We start from the raw sequence: 17,593 nt of genomic DNA, 5'->3' as shown, positions 1-17,593 counted from the left end.
AAATCAAATGAATATTCATATTTGACCTGATTGTTTATAGGTCATAATGCATGATCAAAACCGAAAGTTTCTGTGATGAATGCCCTTGTACGGTTCACCATGTAAGAATTTATTCACTACGTAAGAATTCGTTCACCATGTAAGAACTTGTTTGTTATGCTTCAGAAGATTGGAGACTGACGAGAATTAGGCTTGAGATGGATTAATGATTGTACATTGAGCGTTGTCCCCCCTATACTGAATTTTATTGTTGTTAACAACCATTTGATCAATAAATATGAGAGATGCCCTCTCAAAAAAAAAAAAAATACAAAATAAGCACCAAATGACAGCCTTTGCAGAAGCCAATGGAGATGCTGTGTTGAGGGTTTAGGCAGTACACTCAAAGCTAAAGTCCAAATACAGCAGAGCACCCTTTCTCCCCTTCAGGAGGTCAGTCTAGTGAAAAGACAAATATAGCTAATAATAATGAAAGATAAAAATAATAATTCTAAAGTACTCTAAAAATGCTTTATTGTTATGAGTTTGATTTCATAATCATGACACTATGTTGTGGGGCTTCAGGTGAGTACAGTAACTCTTATTTTACAGAGAAACAAAGGTAAGATGAGTTGCCTAAGCAATGAAGTCTTTCTGAACCTCTATTTTGTTATCTACAAAATGAAATTAAAATGCCTAACCACGGGGTTTTAAGTGAGATGATAAATATTGAAAGCCCTGTGAAAAAATACAAAGTGCCTCATGGATATTATTAATGACTGTTAATATGTGACAGGTCAGGAAACCCAATATTAACAAACCAAATATATCATTATTGGTCACTTACTAGCCACAAAAAACCATCCCTGATGGGATCAGCACTTCAGAAGCTCAAAGGCCTGAAAGAATAGAGATAAGGGAGTGACAGGAATAACTAGCTGGCCACCTTCAAACTCATTGCTAATGCTAACGAGCCTCACAATAAGCAGCTAAGTCAGGCAATAAGGTTACTAGCTAGGTAGCTAGCCAGTCAGAACAGCTTTTAGAGTAGATGCTTAGCTTGAGTTCAAATGTTCTCCCACACAATCATTTTGTTTAAAGAATCCAAAGGGGGAATAAAAAGACATTAGTGCTGGGGAATGTTAAGTGCCTAGATAGAGGTCATTACTCGCTGTACAGCTTTATATTCTAGTCTCCAGAAACTCTGAAAGATGAATGGAGAAGAGACACCTAAGGCCAAAAATCAACAGCTCTTGAGCCTGTTCATGTATCCCAAATTAACAATGTACCTGCAACACTGTAGCAACTCAGTGGGTATTTCCAACTAAATGAACTCCCTTTAGTATTTAAGAATCTGAGAAGGTGAGTTGTCCAAGTTTACACCATCACAGCTGAGGTAAGAATGGGGATCTCCTCTGCACAGTGCATGTTCCATTATGTTATATTTTTCACTTCACTCTATTTTACTTATGCCACCACAATAGCCTCAGATTTTAGTTATTCAAATTTTAACCACAAAGTACCTTTTTTTATAATCACTTCCCAGTTTTGCTAAACTAATTACTACACAGATATTTCCTTTCTCTTCTGCAGGGTGAACCATCCCGGTTTCAGATAAATAACTTTTCTATACCTTAATTATGTTGGTTCATGCCCCCGGATCATCTCTAATGGCTGGTGTGAAACCCAGAACAGAGTTGACTCTTCATTGAGAACACCTGTGCAGTTCTCTGTAGAGGAAGCAAGTCAGGTTACTTACTGCCTTCTGTGTTCTGGAATCAAACTGATGCTTCTGATAGTCAAACTTCTTTCACCTGTCCCAATATAAAATCTCCTGGATGCATGAACATGGCATGATAAGCTAATTAAGGCTATTTGATTCAACATATATAATCTGAGTCCCTGCTGTGTAAACAAAAATGTTTTATCCACCTGGGAAGCTGCAGGAATGTTAGAGGTTTGGATCATGCCAGCAAGAAAACCAATCTATTAGTGGAGATATGAGATTGAGATATTTAAGAACAGAGATAATTTTCTTTTATGTTCTCAGAACTAAGCACACTAGGAACATAGCAAGTGCTTAATAAATATTTGTTTAAATAAAGAACACAAATACTACAATGCTGATTTTAAGAAATGTAGTACATGAGAGACAAAGACTTTGGTCATATAAAGTATACCAATAAAATATTAATTAGATGTAAGGAAGGTCAAGGAAGAGTTTATGGAGCTAGGGGCACATCAAATGAATCTCAAAAGAATTGAACAGAGATATGTGGCAGCGGGAAGAGGGTAACATTATATTCACTCTGTTATGACATGCCATGACTTGAGCAGTCTAGTATCACACCACCATGGGTTAATACCAGAACAGTTCCAGGAGCTAAAAATGTACCTACAGAGTAAGTGTTCAAAGACAACTGGGAATGAAAGTAAATGGCTTGAGGAAGAGCAAAGAGGGTATTTAAAAGTGAGTCCATTTTCTGATCTGACCATGAGGCAAGCAACATGTTATGCATTTCATTTCCATTTTCTAAAAACTACCAAAGAAAACAGGATCACATATCCAGGAGCTTCCGTACTGATCAGTTAGATGACATCAAATCTTCTATACTGAGGCACCTGGAGTGGTGTCATTCTTTAGGTACAAGGAGTTCCTTAAGATTTAGACCAGTGCTTCTTAAACTTAAATGTGAATACAAATGACTAGCAGATTTTGTTAAAATGTAGATTTGACTCACTAAGTCTAGGGTGGTGCCTAAGATTCTGCACTTCGACCAAGTTCCCAGATGATGCTAATACTGCTATGGACCACACCTTGAGTAGGAAGGGCCGATACCAGTGGTTGACTCTGGCTATCCATTAGCATCACTTGGGGAGCTTTTTAAAAATACCTACACCTAGTTCCCATTCCAGAACCAATTGAAGGACAATGCATAGGTGTAGCCTAAGCATCTTTAGGCTCAAAAAGGTCCACAGGTGTTTCTAATATCCCAGGCTGACGTTAAGAACCTAGCTAGACAAAGAAAAGATGTTACAGGCAGGAGAGGGAAAAAGAGAAGAGCGAGAAACAATGTCTTTCCTCACTCTAAATCAATGCTTCTCAAAATTTATTGTGCTTATAAATCACCTTGGGATTTTGTTAAAAATCAGCTTCTAATTCAATAAGACTGGAGTAAAGATAAGATTCTGCAGTTCTAAAAAGCTAGCTTAAAACCCATATTTTGATTATCAAGAATCTAAATGAGTGGTTTCCAAACATTGCTGAACCTGGGATCTTGAAGAAATACCTATGCTTCTCTCCCACCCCAACATTCTGATGTAACTGGTATGAGATTTAGAGGCATGGAGATGTTTACAAAGCCTGCCAGATGATTCTAATGTGCAGCAAAGTTTGTGAACCACTGCAAGGAACCAATTCTGTCAAAGCTGTTCATAATGTGTACCAATCCAAATCTTTGAGGCAATATTAATTAATTACCATGGTGCATAAAGATCACTGAAATAAGACTGTAAATTGATTGCTAGGTCAATTGACTAATTTTCCTCTATTACTCTGAAAGACAGGAAGTAATGCAAAGCAACAAGAAAGGAAGCAAAAAATTAATATTATTTGTAAATAACTGATGTTCAGCTTACTGGAGATTCTGGACAAGGCCTCTAAGAAAGATTTTCAAATGCTAGAGATAATGTGAAGGTTGTCAAACGCTGTCAACAAGATTCAAGATTAATTGGGCTATTAGATTTTCTTTTCTGGGATGGGGAACTCTTGAGCCGTCAACTGAATCACGTAATAATACTTCTTTTAGGCAAACTCCAAAAAGAGCTTACAGTAAAAAAAATTATTATATGTACTTACATTTAAGAATGTCTTCCTAGAATTATATTTGAATCTGTCGGGGGAAGACATTTGTACATAACAACGTAAAGTAGGAAAGATGCACCAATTAGAATGGGATATGGATACACTCTTCTCAATACACTTTTTTCTATAATAAAGATTTCAAGTTAGTTACCATTTTCAGCTGTGCCATTTGTATCAACTTAGAAAGTGTAGCCAATGTCTGAACAACTAGCCATTCTCGATATGATCACTACCTGGCTAATTCAGTTTTATGAAGGAAGTTCAAGAACTAACAGGCGTAAGGACTTTCATCCTTTTTCCTGAGGCAATTATGGTACCTCTGTAACATGGCCACATATAGTCTTGGGGCAAAATTCTTCACTGTCTCTGGGTCAGTGCTGTGATTCACGCCTGTATCACTGCTATCTGGGTTGGCATAGAACTCCTGGCCTGATTCTCTCAAATATGTTTCTGAGATTCTTTCTCCTTTCTGAACTCCAAAGACTGGCAGGATGGCTAGAATGCTACTGTTATCAATCAGAGATGTAAATCACCTGAAACTCTGAGTGACATGTAGCATGTTTCATGGGCAAGGAATGGAAATAAAAAATTACTGCTAAGAAATACATCCTCTTTTTATGATGGAACAGGAATTGGTGTATAAATTGGAAGCCAAAATATTACCAAGAACCCTTGCCAAATAATCAAGTTAAATAACCAAATAGCAGGTGTCATCCAAGTACAAAAAAACTGCTTCATAGTAAAATGGTACTCCCTCTGACTGTTGTTAATCTTACGTTCCAGAAATATTTGATCAACTAGACTATTACAGACCTCTGTGAGTTAAGACTGGCTTCTCATTTTAAAATGGATTCTACAATAGAGTTAATAATATATACCTCATGTATATTTATACACATGGATTCTCTATGTGTACTTCATTGTTAGTCATGGAAAGGACCATCAGCAAAACATAAGAATAATTTGTCTAAACTGAAAATTGCCAGCTGGTCTGAATCCATGTTGATTCAGTTCTTTTCATACTGTAAATGCTTACTTAGGCTCAAATACTTAACTCTTCTAGTTAAATACTTAAAACACATTATTGAACATATACCTACTATCACTAGACATCCCAGTTTTAATAATCAGCCCAGAAATAGGTAACCCACCATCAGTCCCTCATTCTGAGCACATTATCATAATGACTGACATTCTTGGTTTAAAAATAAAACCTTGTTTCAAATATAGCTTCTCCAGTTCTGGGTAATGAATATAGTTTCATAAAAGTTGACATCATTTCTTCTGATTTCACCAGAATTAAATACATCCAGTATTCCTACTGGGTGTCTGATCACATCACTCAAGGCTCTTGCAACCTGGTGGGCGTTTTGAGAAGGAGGAGGAGGAGGAGGGAGACAAGAGAAGGGGGAAGAGACCTGCATAGATGGAGTTAAACCCAAAGGATATCCAGTCTTACAATTTTAATAGTCATTTTATTTATGTGCTTAAGATATACCATCAGAAGTTGATTTTTACAGTTCATTTACCAGTTGGCATGTGTACATTATGCAGATTTGCTTATGAGGAGAATATTAATATATACATGTCCAGAACTAGTAAATGCATCATGCTTGGGAGCCAAGCAGTACTCCGATTCACTGTTCTTCTTAGAGGTCAGTTCTAACACACGCTGTTTCAAATAGACCCAATTTCTCTGCTGATATATATACAAAATGCAGTAGGATGTGGTCATACACACCCAGAAATACCATCTTCATGAGGTGGGGGTGGAAAAATACAAATTTTTTATAGCATTGCATTATTGGATATGAGATACAAACGTGCTTGTCAGCAATTCTAAAGCAAATGAAATGTATTTATTTGAGCCCATCCATTCTACAGAAAAGAAATTGCTTTACCACATCTCTCCTCCCCCACCATCTAGACACTCTAACTCCCCCCCCCCCCAAAAAACTCATCACACTTCACTACGCAACTGATGGAGTATTAAACACTGTCGTCCAAGCTGTGGGAGTTAAAAGTCGCCTTCCTGCCACACTTCCTTGGTGCTGCAACGGACATAGCATCTCCTCCTATCGACCTAGTATGATGCTCGCTCCCCAGGCACTGCAGTCCCCTCGCTGAGGACTGCCCTGGCCACACGCACAAGCAGCGGGAAGTCCCCCAATGGGGACAGCCACATACCTTTGCTCTCCATTTCGGTCCCTTTCGAGTGCTGGGAAGTTCAATGGAAGTTGGCAGGAAGATGTGGGCCCGCTTCAGATTCCCAAATCTGGGAAGCCAATCTGATGATTTCGCCCGTATTTCCTTCCTTCCCCTCAGGCTTCCTGAAAGATGGGATTTCTTAAACCTTGAAGCTGCAATCAGCCACCAAAGGATACTTAGTAGCAGCAGACTGCTTCTAAAGCGGATAGGTAACGACGTGCACCTGGTATTGAAATGCATGCACGGTGCCCGCTCAGATTTTTTTACCTGGGTCTGGAAGCTGCAAGCGGGAGCTGTCCTCCGAGCGTGGTGCTGCAGGTGTAGTGACAGATCATCCCACTTTGCTCTCCGGATGTACAGCCGATTTGCATGGACGTTGGCACGCATGCGCAGGGCGTCCCCCTCCCCTTTTCACCGCCTCCCGCTTCCCCGCCCCCCTCAGCTTCTCTCCCCAATACGGTCCTCAGTTATCCCCGCTGAAGAGCGAGAGCGGTAGCATTCGGTCACAGCGAAGCGCTGCTAAAAATAAACGCCGGACCGGATTTTCCTTTGCAAACTAGGAAATGGATTGGATTGGGATTGAGCATCAGTCTCATAAGATTTTCCACGAAGGATTACGGAAGCCTTAGAGGAGACTAAGGTCTCCGAGCTAGGTATGGTTTTATTCAGAACCAGAGGGGAGGGCAGGGGATTGACGAATCCTATTTTATGGTCTCAATTTGGGGTTCTCTTCCCAGTTGCTGCAGTAACTGTCCAGGTGTATGTTTCCTCCTCCTCTATCCACTTCCCCCACTGACTTTATATTTCTCTTTGCATTCCTGCATTTGTGTTGTTTTGCTTTTTCAGGGAAGGAGCGGGAGTAGTTCTGGAGCTACTAAAGGTTAATACTCTCCGCTTCTTTGTTACTCAGACTCGGAGTTTTCTTGCCTCCCTGAGATCCCTTTGGCCTCCATCACAAAACTGCTCCATGAACAGACTCCAAGGATTCTCACGTTCTCAAAACCACTGAGGATATTTGGGAGTGCTCTTTTTAGCTACTTCCCAACAATCTACCAAGAAGCAGAGTCCCCAAAGGTGGGGAGTCACCTTACTGATAATAAGTTGCTTAAAACTGTATACATAATCTTATGAAAGTGCGGAGGAAGAGTGTTTTTCTTGTATAAGGCTCTAAGGAAGGTCACAAGCCAAAAACCCCTTGAAGTACTGCCTTCAAATCAGAGAATTTTTAAAGCCCACACTGTATTTTAGTTAATCTGCAAAATATTTAATAGGTTAAAAATGTGTACTTACTACCTTTCATTTTTCAATAACCCAAATTCTCCTGAGGAAATATTCTCTCCTTGAGCATAATAGTTATATTCTCAAGCATAAAAACAAATCTGGAAAATTCTATTATCTGGAATGGCTAAGGAAAGAAATATGCAGATTAATCACACACAGTAGGTTATACGAAGATCCCTCCACAGTATAATTCTAATCCCAATTTCCCAAACATTGAAATACAATAAAATGTACTCTTAACAAGAAACCCGAGGCAGACTGTAATTCAATCTTCTGGTGATTCAGAAGGCATCCTGGGATTTCCATTGCCCTAGGGCCATGATTACAAATATTAATCATGATGGCTCAGCCAGACATCGACATTTATTAGTTGGAGGACTCCCATTGAACCACTGTGGCTCAGCAAAGCCACATTCTGCCCTGGGGAATTAAAACACTGGACTGTGGATTACAGAGGCCACAACCTAGGGTCTACTAATCTTTAGGCCTTCCAATTCATTGCATGCCCAAGTAAAAATAGGAAAAAAATCACAAAACTCAGGATTTCCTTAAAATTTGATAGGTTTAAAAAGTAGGTTAAGGAGAAGACTAGAGCTGTTCCTTAAAAACAATAGCCTATTTTGTTAGGATAAATAAATTCTCATCCTAACACTGCACCTTAACATGCTTTTTTACTCTCAAAAGTTTTAGAAAAGGATATAACTTAGAGTCCATCTATATATACCTTCATGTTTTTTGTGTGTGATTTATTTATTTTTTAATTTTATTTTTTATTAAGGTATATTGATATAAACTCTTATGAAGGTTTCACATGAAAAATAATGTGGTTAATACATTCACGCATATTATCAAGTCCCCCACATACCCCATTGCGGCACTGTCCATCAGTGTAGTAAGATGCCACAGAGTCCCTATTTGCCTTCTCTGTGCTACACTGTCTTCCTGATGATCCCTCCAACACCATAAGTGCCAATCGTAATACTCCTCAATCCCATTCTCCTTCCTTCACCTTTCCTCTTTGGTAACCACTAGTCCCTTCTTGTAGTCTGTAAATCTGCTGCTGTTTTGTTCCTTCAGTTTTGCTTCATTGTTATACTCCACAAATGAGGGAAATCATTTGGCACTTGTCCTCTTCTGCCTGGCTTATTTCACTCAGTATAATATCCTCCAGCTCCATCCATGTTGTTGCAAATGGCAGGATTTGTTTCTTTCTTATGGCTGAATAGTATTCCATTGTGTATATGTACCACCTCTTGTTTATCCATGCATCTACTGATGGACACTTAGGTTACTTCCATTTCTTGGCTATTGTAAATAGTGCTGCAATAAACATAGGGGTGCATATGTCTTTTTGAATCTGAGAACTTGTATTCTTTGGGTAAATTCCTAGGAGTGAAATTCCCTAGTCAAATGGTATTTCTACTTTTAGTTTTTTGAGGAACCTCCATACTGCTTTCCACAATGGTTGAACTAGTTTACATTCCCACCAGCAGTGTAGAAGGGTTCCCCTTTCTCTGCATCCTCACCAGCATTTGCTGTTCCTTAGTCTTTTCGATGCTGGCCATCCTAACTGGTGTAAGATAACTACTAGATCTAATATCTGAATTCAGCAAAGTTGCAGGATACAAAATTAATACACAGAAATATGTTGCATTCCCTTATACTAACAATGAACTAGCAGAAAGAGAAATCAGAAAAACAATTCCATTCACAATTGCATCAAAAGGAATAAAATACCTAGGAATAAACCTAACCCAGGAAGCGAAAGACCTATACTTTGAAAACTACAAGACACTCATGAGAGAAATTAAAGAAGATACCAATAAATGGAAACACATCCTGTACTTACAGATAGGAAGAATTAATATTGTCAAATGGCCATCCTGCCTAAAGCAATCTACAGATTCAATGCAATCCCTATCAAAATACCAACAGCATTTTTCAAGAAACTAGAGTAAATAGTTCTAAAATTCATATGGAACCACAAAAGACCCCGAATAGCCAAAGCAATCCTGAGAAGGAAGAATAAGCTGGGGTGATTACGCTCCCCAACTTCAAGCTCCCCAACTACAAAGCCACAGTAATCAAGACAATTTGGTACTGGCACAAGAACAGACCCATAGACCAATGGAATAGACTAGAGAGCCCAGATATAAATCCAAGCATATATGGTTTAGTATACAATAAAGGAGCCATGGACATACAATGGGGAAATGACAGCCTCTTCAACAACTGGTGTTGGCAAAACTGGACAGCTACATGCAAGAGAATGAATCTGGATTATTGTCTAACCCCATACACAAAAGTAAACTCAAAATGGATCAAATACCTGAATGTAAGTCATGAAACCTTAAAACTCTTAGAAGAAAATATAGGCAAAAATCTCCTGAACATAAACATGAGCAACTTTATCCCAAACACATCTCCTCAGGTAAGGGAAACAAAGCAAAAATGAACACATAGGAAACAGGTTTTTAAAAGAATAGTTTTTCAATCACTTTCATCATAGTACCTAGTTCAAACTTCAGTTTGGAGGAATAATCTTTTTTGTAAGTCCCAGCTCAATACACATTTTTTTTCTGGTCAAATGTTAAACTCTTCCCCAAATAAGTACCAGTTGTATAATGGATTCTTTCCAGAAAACTTCACTCCACTTCCACCTGTTTACTGTGAGTGGCTCTTTCCTCTCACCTCCCTGTTCCTTGGCCTGCCACCCTCCTGAAGCTCCCTCAGGCATTCTCCTGGATTCCCAGAGCTCCACCTGGCTGACTCTCAGCCACGACTTCCTTCCAAAGGTATCGTGCTCCAGCATTACCATCATCCTTCTCATTTTCATGTAATCGAAACACTAACTCTTCTGTTAGGTTGAGTTCAGTCTCCTTGGTCCTTTGTCCCTGCTGCAACAAAGAATTGAAAGGCAGAGAGATAATAGTGAAAGAGGGGGAAAGTTGTACCTTGAACACACTCCAAGGAGGAGCGGGCCAGAATCAAGGTAGATAAAAACCCCCTTCATGTGTTTTATTTTTTCAAATGGAGAAGCAGGGAGGGCACTTGACTTGATAAGAATCATACAGTGGGGCAGAACTAGGCTCAGAACCTAAGCATCCTCCCTCATCAAGCAAGTTCATTGTAACAAGGTCAAATGATTTTTTATTAACACTTTCATGAAGCAATTCTGGCCTTAAATCTGCCATCTATCACAGGATAATTTTTTATATAACCACCTCCTCATTATCTATAGTGAATGCAAACAGGGTGATCCTCCTTCTTATGATTTTTCAACATTTTTATTCATAATTTTGAAAACTCATATGCTTTATTAAATAGAAAATGAATCACATTTAATGCAAAATCTCTGGTCTTTCAAGGTCTTTATATTATCTGGATCCAAACTACCTTTCAAATCTTCTCTAAGCTTAACTCCCAGACAATACTTCCCATTTTTCTAAGCAGACCTCAAGATTTTCCTTTTCCATACCTGTACTTATAGTTATCCTTAGAATATATTCATCTCCTTATACCAGTAACACAATGTCTACATATCCAAATATTTTATTTTCCTCAAGATTAAACTAAAATTCCATCTTACTCCTACAGTTTTCTCTGATTCTTTCAATCTTCTGTATTAGAAACCACAATGTTGCTGTATCTTTACCTGTCTTACATCACTTACTACTTCCTACTTTGTAGTATAATTGTTTATGAGCACATCTCATTCCTGTTCCCCATTCTTACTAGAAAACAGGTTCCTGAATCATCTTTGTATAGGGTACTTTGAATATAGGAAAACTAACAAATTAATAGTGCTTAGTATACATGTTTTTATGTATATGACATTGACTATAGGCACTATAACAAATAATGATGAAATAATATAGAACTAACACTAAGCACGTACTATATGCCAGGCACTATTACAAGGATTTCAAATATTTTAATAAACTTTATCTTTATAAAATTCCATGAGGTTAGTACAAGCAACCAGAGATGCAGAGTTTAAAGTATGAATATAACATGATCTCTGCCATAAAGAAGCATAAAGCTTATTAAAGATGATAGAAACAAAAGTAATTTTAAAAGATATGGTAAAGCAGAAGATAGAGATAATCACAGGTTGAGTGCAAGCACTGAAGGAGGCTGGGCAGTTAGTCAGCCTATAGAACTCAAGATTTAGAGTCTGGAAGCCTTCATGTTTCTCTCCCCATTTTTCATTTTTTTTTAAAGAAGAGGGTTTACCTCTCTCCCCCACCCCCCAAAAAAGTGGGAGAGGATTTAAGTCTAGAATTGCTTCAGGTAAATGTTAATAAAAATCATTTGACCTTGTTATAATGAACTTGCTTGATGATGAACTTGAAAAAGGGGAAATAGACTAGTAGTCTGATAATTTACCACTTCAAAATGCCAGAAATTAGGTTGGACTAGATCCTTTGTATTGGGGTGCCCCTTTCATAATCAAACACTGTCCTAGTTTGGACAATAAATGATATGACTGTATTACTTATACTACACAGTTGAGTGATAGTAGTGCCACTAACAGTGACTCTCCAGCCTAATTCTAGTTTACCCATGTAATTGGCTATGTGGGCATATTCAGATTTGCTAGCTTTGGTTCTTACTAGAATGTGCAGAAACAATATAAATGAGTGGTTTTAATTAGCAACAATGTACTACATTGCAATTAACAACTTCAAGAGCCTTGCTAATATGTCAAATCAATTACCAGCCCACAAAGATTTTTTCCCCATACATTCACGATGCTCTTCCACAAGTGCTGAATATAAATTGAGAAGAGTTCATGAACTTTTCTTTGTGCCTGGTTATTTTCTTACCGTATTATCTTTTATAACTGGTGATCCATTATAAAAAAATAACATTTGACTACTTAGAACTCTTTTGGGTAGGTCAACCTACCTGTATAAATGAATATTCACCATAAGATGGAACAGGTGATCACCTACAGCCTCTAGGAAGGGCATTAGCTCCAAACTGTCACCAGAATGTAAACTCCACAGGGACAAATATTGTGTCCATTTGTTCACTCTTTTATATTCAGCATCTAAAACGGTGTGAAACTTAGGTTTTATTTAACACCTGATGAGTAATCGAATGGGTGTGATGAAGTAAAACTTTTTCTACAAAGCCAGTTCACCTGGCAAATGAGAGGCATCAACAGCAATCCTGATGACTCAACAAGATCATATTTCTTGTCTTCATATCTTCACATCTTCATATCATATGAAGAGGCAGCAAGATTATCACAAGGCAGTTAACAAATGTGCTGTGTTTACTCTTGGGCAAAGGACTACAAACAATCAGGCCTAGGTTCAAACATCTCTTAGGTGGGCTAATAGGAGAGCCATGCCTTCACAAAGAATCTAGGAGGCTGAAAGAAACTGGTTACTGAAGAAGGAAGACTAAAGTAGATGACAAAAACTTCAAAGGGCAAAAAGATGGTGAGTCAACAAGGCAAAGCCATGCGAGAATGACAAGGCTGGGCAGATTAGGTAGTGTACCTCAGAGAGCACACTTTTCTTGATTACCTACTATGTGCAAGGATTCCATCTTCTTCCTTGAGTGAAGGTGATACAAGTCTTCCTATGAAAAAAATGGCAAGTGATTAAATTCCAATAGAAATGATTCAGGTTGCAGGTATACAATGAAGGTAAGGAACAGTTTCTGGAAAGATGGGAAATAGAAAAGGATGCAGGTTGTCTGGGTATATTTTGCCAAGTAATCACCTGTGCACATGGTTTCACAGTGATTTCTCTGGAGACTATTCAGAGTCTTAAGAGACTTGAAGAGTGGTGAGGCAGAGTAGGGACGCATGGGTAAGGCATCCGGAGGCCAACTGACAAACGTTTTTGAGATTTCTTGTTACGGACTTTGTCCACTTGACAATATTGGAGATTTAGACACAAGTTATCAACTGACAATTTCAAGACCCATCTGTTACACTGGCATAATGCCAACTTAAAAGGGGGTGCACCAATCTCATTAATGTTTGGATCCCTAGTAGACACAGGTTGAAATAATCAGTTCAGGAAATAACACTTCTCAGCTGATTGCCACTTCTCACTCTGGGTATGAGAAACATGGCAAAATGACATGCAAAAGTAACCTCTTGAATCTGGCTGTGATCATTATGAAGACCAACCTAATCCTTGAGTCCTGGTGGCAAGAGTAGACCAAATGTAATCATGTTTTAGTCTAAAGATGCAACATAAAAATGCTGCCTCAAAGGAATGTACGCATTTACAATAAAGCCATTTCCTCACCCTTTACTCCACACATTCCCCAAAAAATTTCAAAAACTGGATGCTCGATATTTTTTCTGGTAAGAAGAGCGCATGAATAAGTAGTCCTAAAAAGTCAACAGATATAACCAAAGTCTGTCATTAATTCATTAAATAAATATTTATTGAGAACTTACTATATACCAGGTACTATTCTAGGTATTGGGGTATACTAATAACATGTAGACTCAACAGTGTTTTCACTGTAGTTTCACTGCTGTAAGAAACTTCCTAAATCTTGTAGTCCAAACATTTATTGTACAAAAGTGAAAAGTGAGTTGAGGCGTTGAGTGGGGAAAAACTTTTCCCAAGTCAAGTGGCAAGGTACAAACAAGCTTAGAAGTCTGCCAATGCCGCATTTCATTAAGCTTTCTCCATAATGGTAGGTACATTTGTGTGAATTCTTTGGCTGGCGGGCTTGTTCTATTTGTATTACACTGCAAACTTATTTCAGAACTATTCATTTTACTACTGGAAGTTCTCGTTGAGGGGATAGAAAATGGTAACTGTAGTAAATGTGTTACCAGCAATAAATAACTTCCATAATGCATCCTACATGATGCCTGATTAATCTGGCACAAGTGTATCATGTGTGTGATGAATAATAACAAATAGTTCTGCTCTTACTTGGTGAAAATCTTTCTGGTTTATGTTTCTATTCAAATACACTTAGTGGCTGTAGCTACCCAGGCAAAGTAAAACGCAGAAATGAAGCAATTAGCCATGTTACTAGTGCCAAAAAAAAAAAATCTGCTACTAAAAGGAGTGGAAAAGATTAATGAGTAATTCAGCCAGCTGAAATTAAATAACAGCAGAATACAATAGCATAATGGATCCCACAGGTGTATTAACCCAAGGGCATTATTAACAGGGACCTGGAGGTTCACAACCAATTGCTGATAATACTGACACTCCACAATTTACCAAAAGAAAAGAGAAAAGAGAGAGACAAATGGGTTTTTACATTTGCTATATTTAACAAAAGTATTTTCCAGATATTTTCCATTGGCTTTTCTTCCTTTAATCATTTCCCCCCAGTGAGATGACTCTACCAGACTAGCTGTTAAGGAAGCAAAGACAAGACTTGTAGTTAGAGGTGGAAGCAAGGTTACTGCCCGGCACAGAGAATTCTCTTGTGTGCTGATTTCTAGGTGCTGAGGTAAAAATCCTGACGCTGCTGATGTTCTCAGGCCCTCTTTGAGTCACTTAAAGTCTGTCTCAATTTAAAAACGCTATTGCTTTTCATCTGATTTTACATGTATGCCTTTATTTATGACTGGCAAACCTTTCAATCAGCCTACTTAATCCCTTCCAAATTCATTCGACATTTTTTTCCTTCTCTCTGGAGAACTGCAAGATATAAATAACCAATAGCTGTTATAAGAAGGATACTGGGGAGGGTTGTGACTTGATCTTAGTTCCTCAGTCTGTGAAAGAAAGAATATGGACCAAACAGTCTGTATGGCCCCATCCGGCCCGGCCACCAGGGTTCCCTGTGTGAGGAGCAGAGCATTGCTGCTCCTCGCAGTGCCAGCCCTCAGCCGTCACCGGGAGGTCCCTGTCCTTTCAGCACCAGTGTCAGACCTGCAGGGGCCACTAGGGCTTCTCAACCTGAGGCCTGTGGAGGAGAGGATTCACGGATCTGAACTTGGAACTGTTTAAATCCAAAGTCAGTCTTTCAACCATCATCTGTCTGTCACCTGACGGCTCCCTATGTTGATGAAGTACAAAGCTCTTGGGTATAAAACAGAGACTAGGCTGAACTGAATAAAGAGAAGGCTGTTAGACCCCATTAAGCCCACTCAACCACTGAACAGAGATGTGGATCCCATCAGAAGAGTCTCCTTCCATCTGCCTCAAGACCCCTTTCTCCCCTCTCTCTTTTCAGTTATCTGTTTCATTTTCACCCCCTACCTCATGCCATTGACCCCAATTAGAAGATGGTTCAAGGCCATGGTAAATACAGGAGGAAAAAGTCAACTTCATAGAACTACAGGATTGGATGAAACATCAGGGCTCACTTTTTCTCAGCCTAAGAAACTTACTTATTCTTCAAACCCAGTTAAATCTTTCCCTGAGAAACCTTTGAATCCTCATAGTATTTTCAATATTTTTCATTCATGTCTATCATTATTTACATGTCTGTTCTCCATTAAGGTGGGGTATTCCTATCACAGAGCCTAGTAATCAGCACATAGTAGGTACAGATTAATTATATTGTGACTTCATTGATGAATCAGTGAGTGACTAAATGAATGAAGGAAAGTTCAGATTGTTCCCGCAACTTTCAATTCAGCTGAACTTTACTCCAGTTCACTTTACTCGGGAGCAAATAAAAGTGAACTTAGAATAGTGGGGCTTGTTCTACACTGGATCTACTGGGACCCTCAGTGCTGCTGGTCAATCTGCTTTATTCTTGCTCTTTTCTCTCTGAACCCCCAGGTTGGAAAAACCAACATCTTCATTTGATTTGAGATTTCTCTACTCTCCGTTTCTTCTTCCTCTGGTCTTGGGAGTTCCCACAGCCCTAACTGCCCATCTTCCTCCTCAGTACCACAGACACACCGACACAGACACAGACACACACACACACACACACACACACACACACACACACACACACACACACACGGTGGTCATTAAGAATCTTCTTGATTGGCTACATACATCCATGAGCTAACAAAGCATCCTGACTCAGTCAAGGGAAGAAGGTATGATTTGAACAAAGGAATGCATGAATGACAAATATTCCATATATTTTCATTTTCCAATTTCAAGTCCTGAATATAACTGAGTTACTCTTTGATCCTGTTACCCACTTCCTAATTTTTGTCCAAATCATTTAAGCAGAGAACTTAAAATACCTCAATTATTGGTTTTCTCCCTGAATATAGAATGTTTTTCTTTTCCCTGTCAAGTGAGATGTTAGATTCTAATGCTAAATATAGCAATCGTCTCTCAAGAATCCTTCCAGAATACAAAAAGCCACTCTACCTTTCCAATAATGTATGTGGTGTTTCCTCAGCTGAACATAAGTATGTTCGAGAAGCACATTTAAAAAGATTCTGTATTTTTGCAGGGCACATTACTGTGCATTTGTAAACCTTACTTCCACATTCATATACAGGCCAAATCATTTGCTATTATTGCATTCAGCATTATTTGCTCTATATAATAATGCCAAAAGAGTAAAGTCATATAAGCATAGAAAGAAGACATTTTTGGGCAGCACAGATGGAGATGGTTGAATCACCAACAGAATGGTGACTTCTTACACTCGAATTTCTGTTTTTAATTATTTTGAAGGGTGGAGACCATACAACAGATATAACCCAGGCTGTGAATGGAGGACCACAGGAGTCAGAATGTAATCAAGCTGAAAGAAAATGGAAAAAAAAGAAATGTAATAGTTCACCCATTTTAATGATGAACTAAAAATAAGAATTCAGAAGAGAAGTCAACACTAAGAAAATAAAATTAGTTAATAAAATTAACTTAAGCATCTTTCATAGGGGATTATATATATCCAGAAAGATTAAAATGTCAACATTTATCACTCCAGAAAAATTGCAAAGAGAGGAGAACAAATTGTTTTTGTTGGTATCAGAGAATTTATCAAAAGGCAGGGACTACCCTTCATGACCCTGCTATAAAGGTACATGACCAATTTATATTTGTGAATCCCATACACTGAATTTAACAAACATCTTAACTTTTCTCTAACACCATGCTGGGTGCTTTATATTCACTATCTTATGAACTCCCCATACTAATACTGATAAGGAACCTTAATTCTAAGAAGGTACATCATTTGCCCAGTAAACACAGCAAGTGAATTGCAGTTAGAAATCCAAACAGTCACCTTCAGAATTCAAATGCTCACTCAGCTTTGGCACATGCCTCTAGGATGTCCTCCACCACCAGGTATGGGTGAACTAATGCTACAGGAGCCCAAGAGGAGGAGTGC

The 17,593-nt window shown here is 38.5% G+C and overlaps 1 protein-coding gene and 1 long non-coding RNA gene across 2 annotated transcripts in view; one reads left to right on the top strand and one right to left on the bottom strand.

Annotated features, from left to right (window-relative positions):
- The window catches only part of FGF12 (fibroblast growth factor 12), a 536,490-nt gene extending 530,036 nt beyond the window's left edge, over positions 1–6,454 (bottom strand). Inside the window, exons 1-2 of the mRNA XM_037024241.2 lie at positions 6,320–6,454; positions 6,032–6,174 (exon numbers count right to left, since the gene is read on the bottom strand). Coding sequence (XP_036880136.1) covers positions 6,032–6,044 — 13 coding nt within the window. The 5' untranslated portion in view covers positions 6,045–6,174; positions 6,320–6,454. The remainder of the gene's footprint in view (positions 1–6,031; positions 6,175–6,319) is intronic.
- Positions 6,455–6,480: 26 nt separating this feature from the next.
- On the top strand, positions 6,481–17,032 carry LOC140848437 (uncharacterized). The gene is made up of 3 exons (XR_012129290.1): positions 6,481–6,705; positions 6,963–7,126; positions 16,933–17,032. It is a non-coding gene; the product is annotated as an uncharacterized lncRNA (long non-coding RNA).
- The last annotated feature ends 561 nt before the right edge of the window (positions 17,033–17,593 follow it).

This window comes from Manis javanica, chromosome 3 (assembly GCF_040802235.1).
Source record: "Manis javanica isolate MJ-LG chromosome 3, MJ_LKY, whole genome shotgun sequence".
Lineage (NCBI taxonomy): Eukaryota > Metazoa > Chordata > Mammalia > Pholidota > Manidae > Manis > Manis javanica.
The sequence above is the reverse complement of the archived record's forward strand: the minus strand, read 5'-3'. Positions and strand labels throughout refer to the sequence as shown.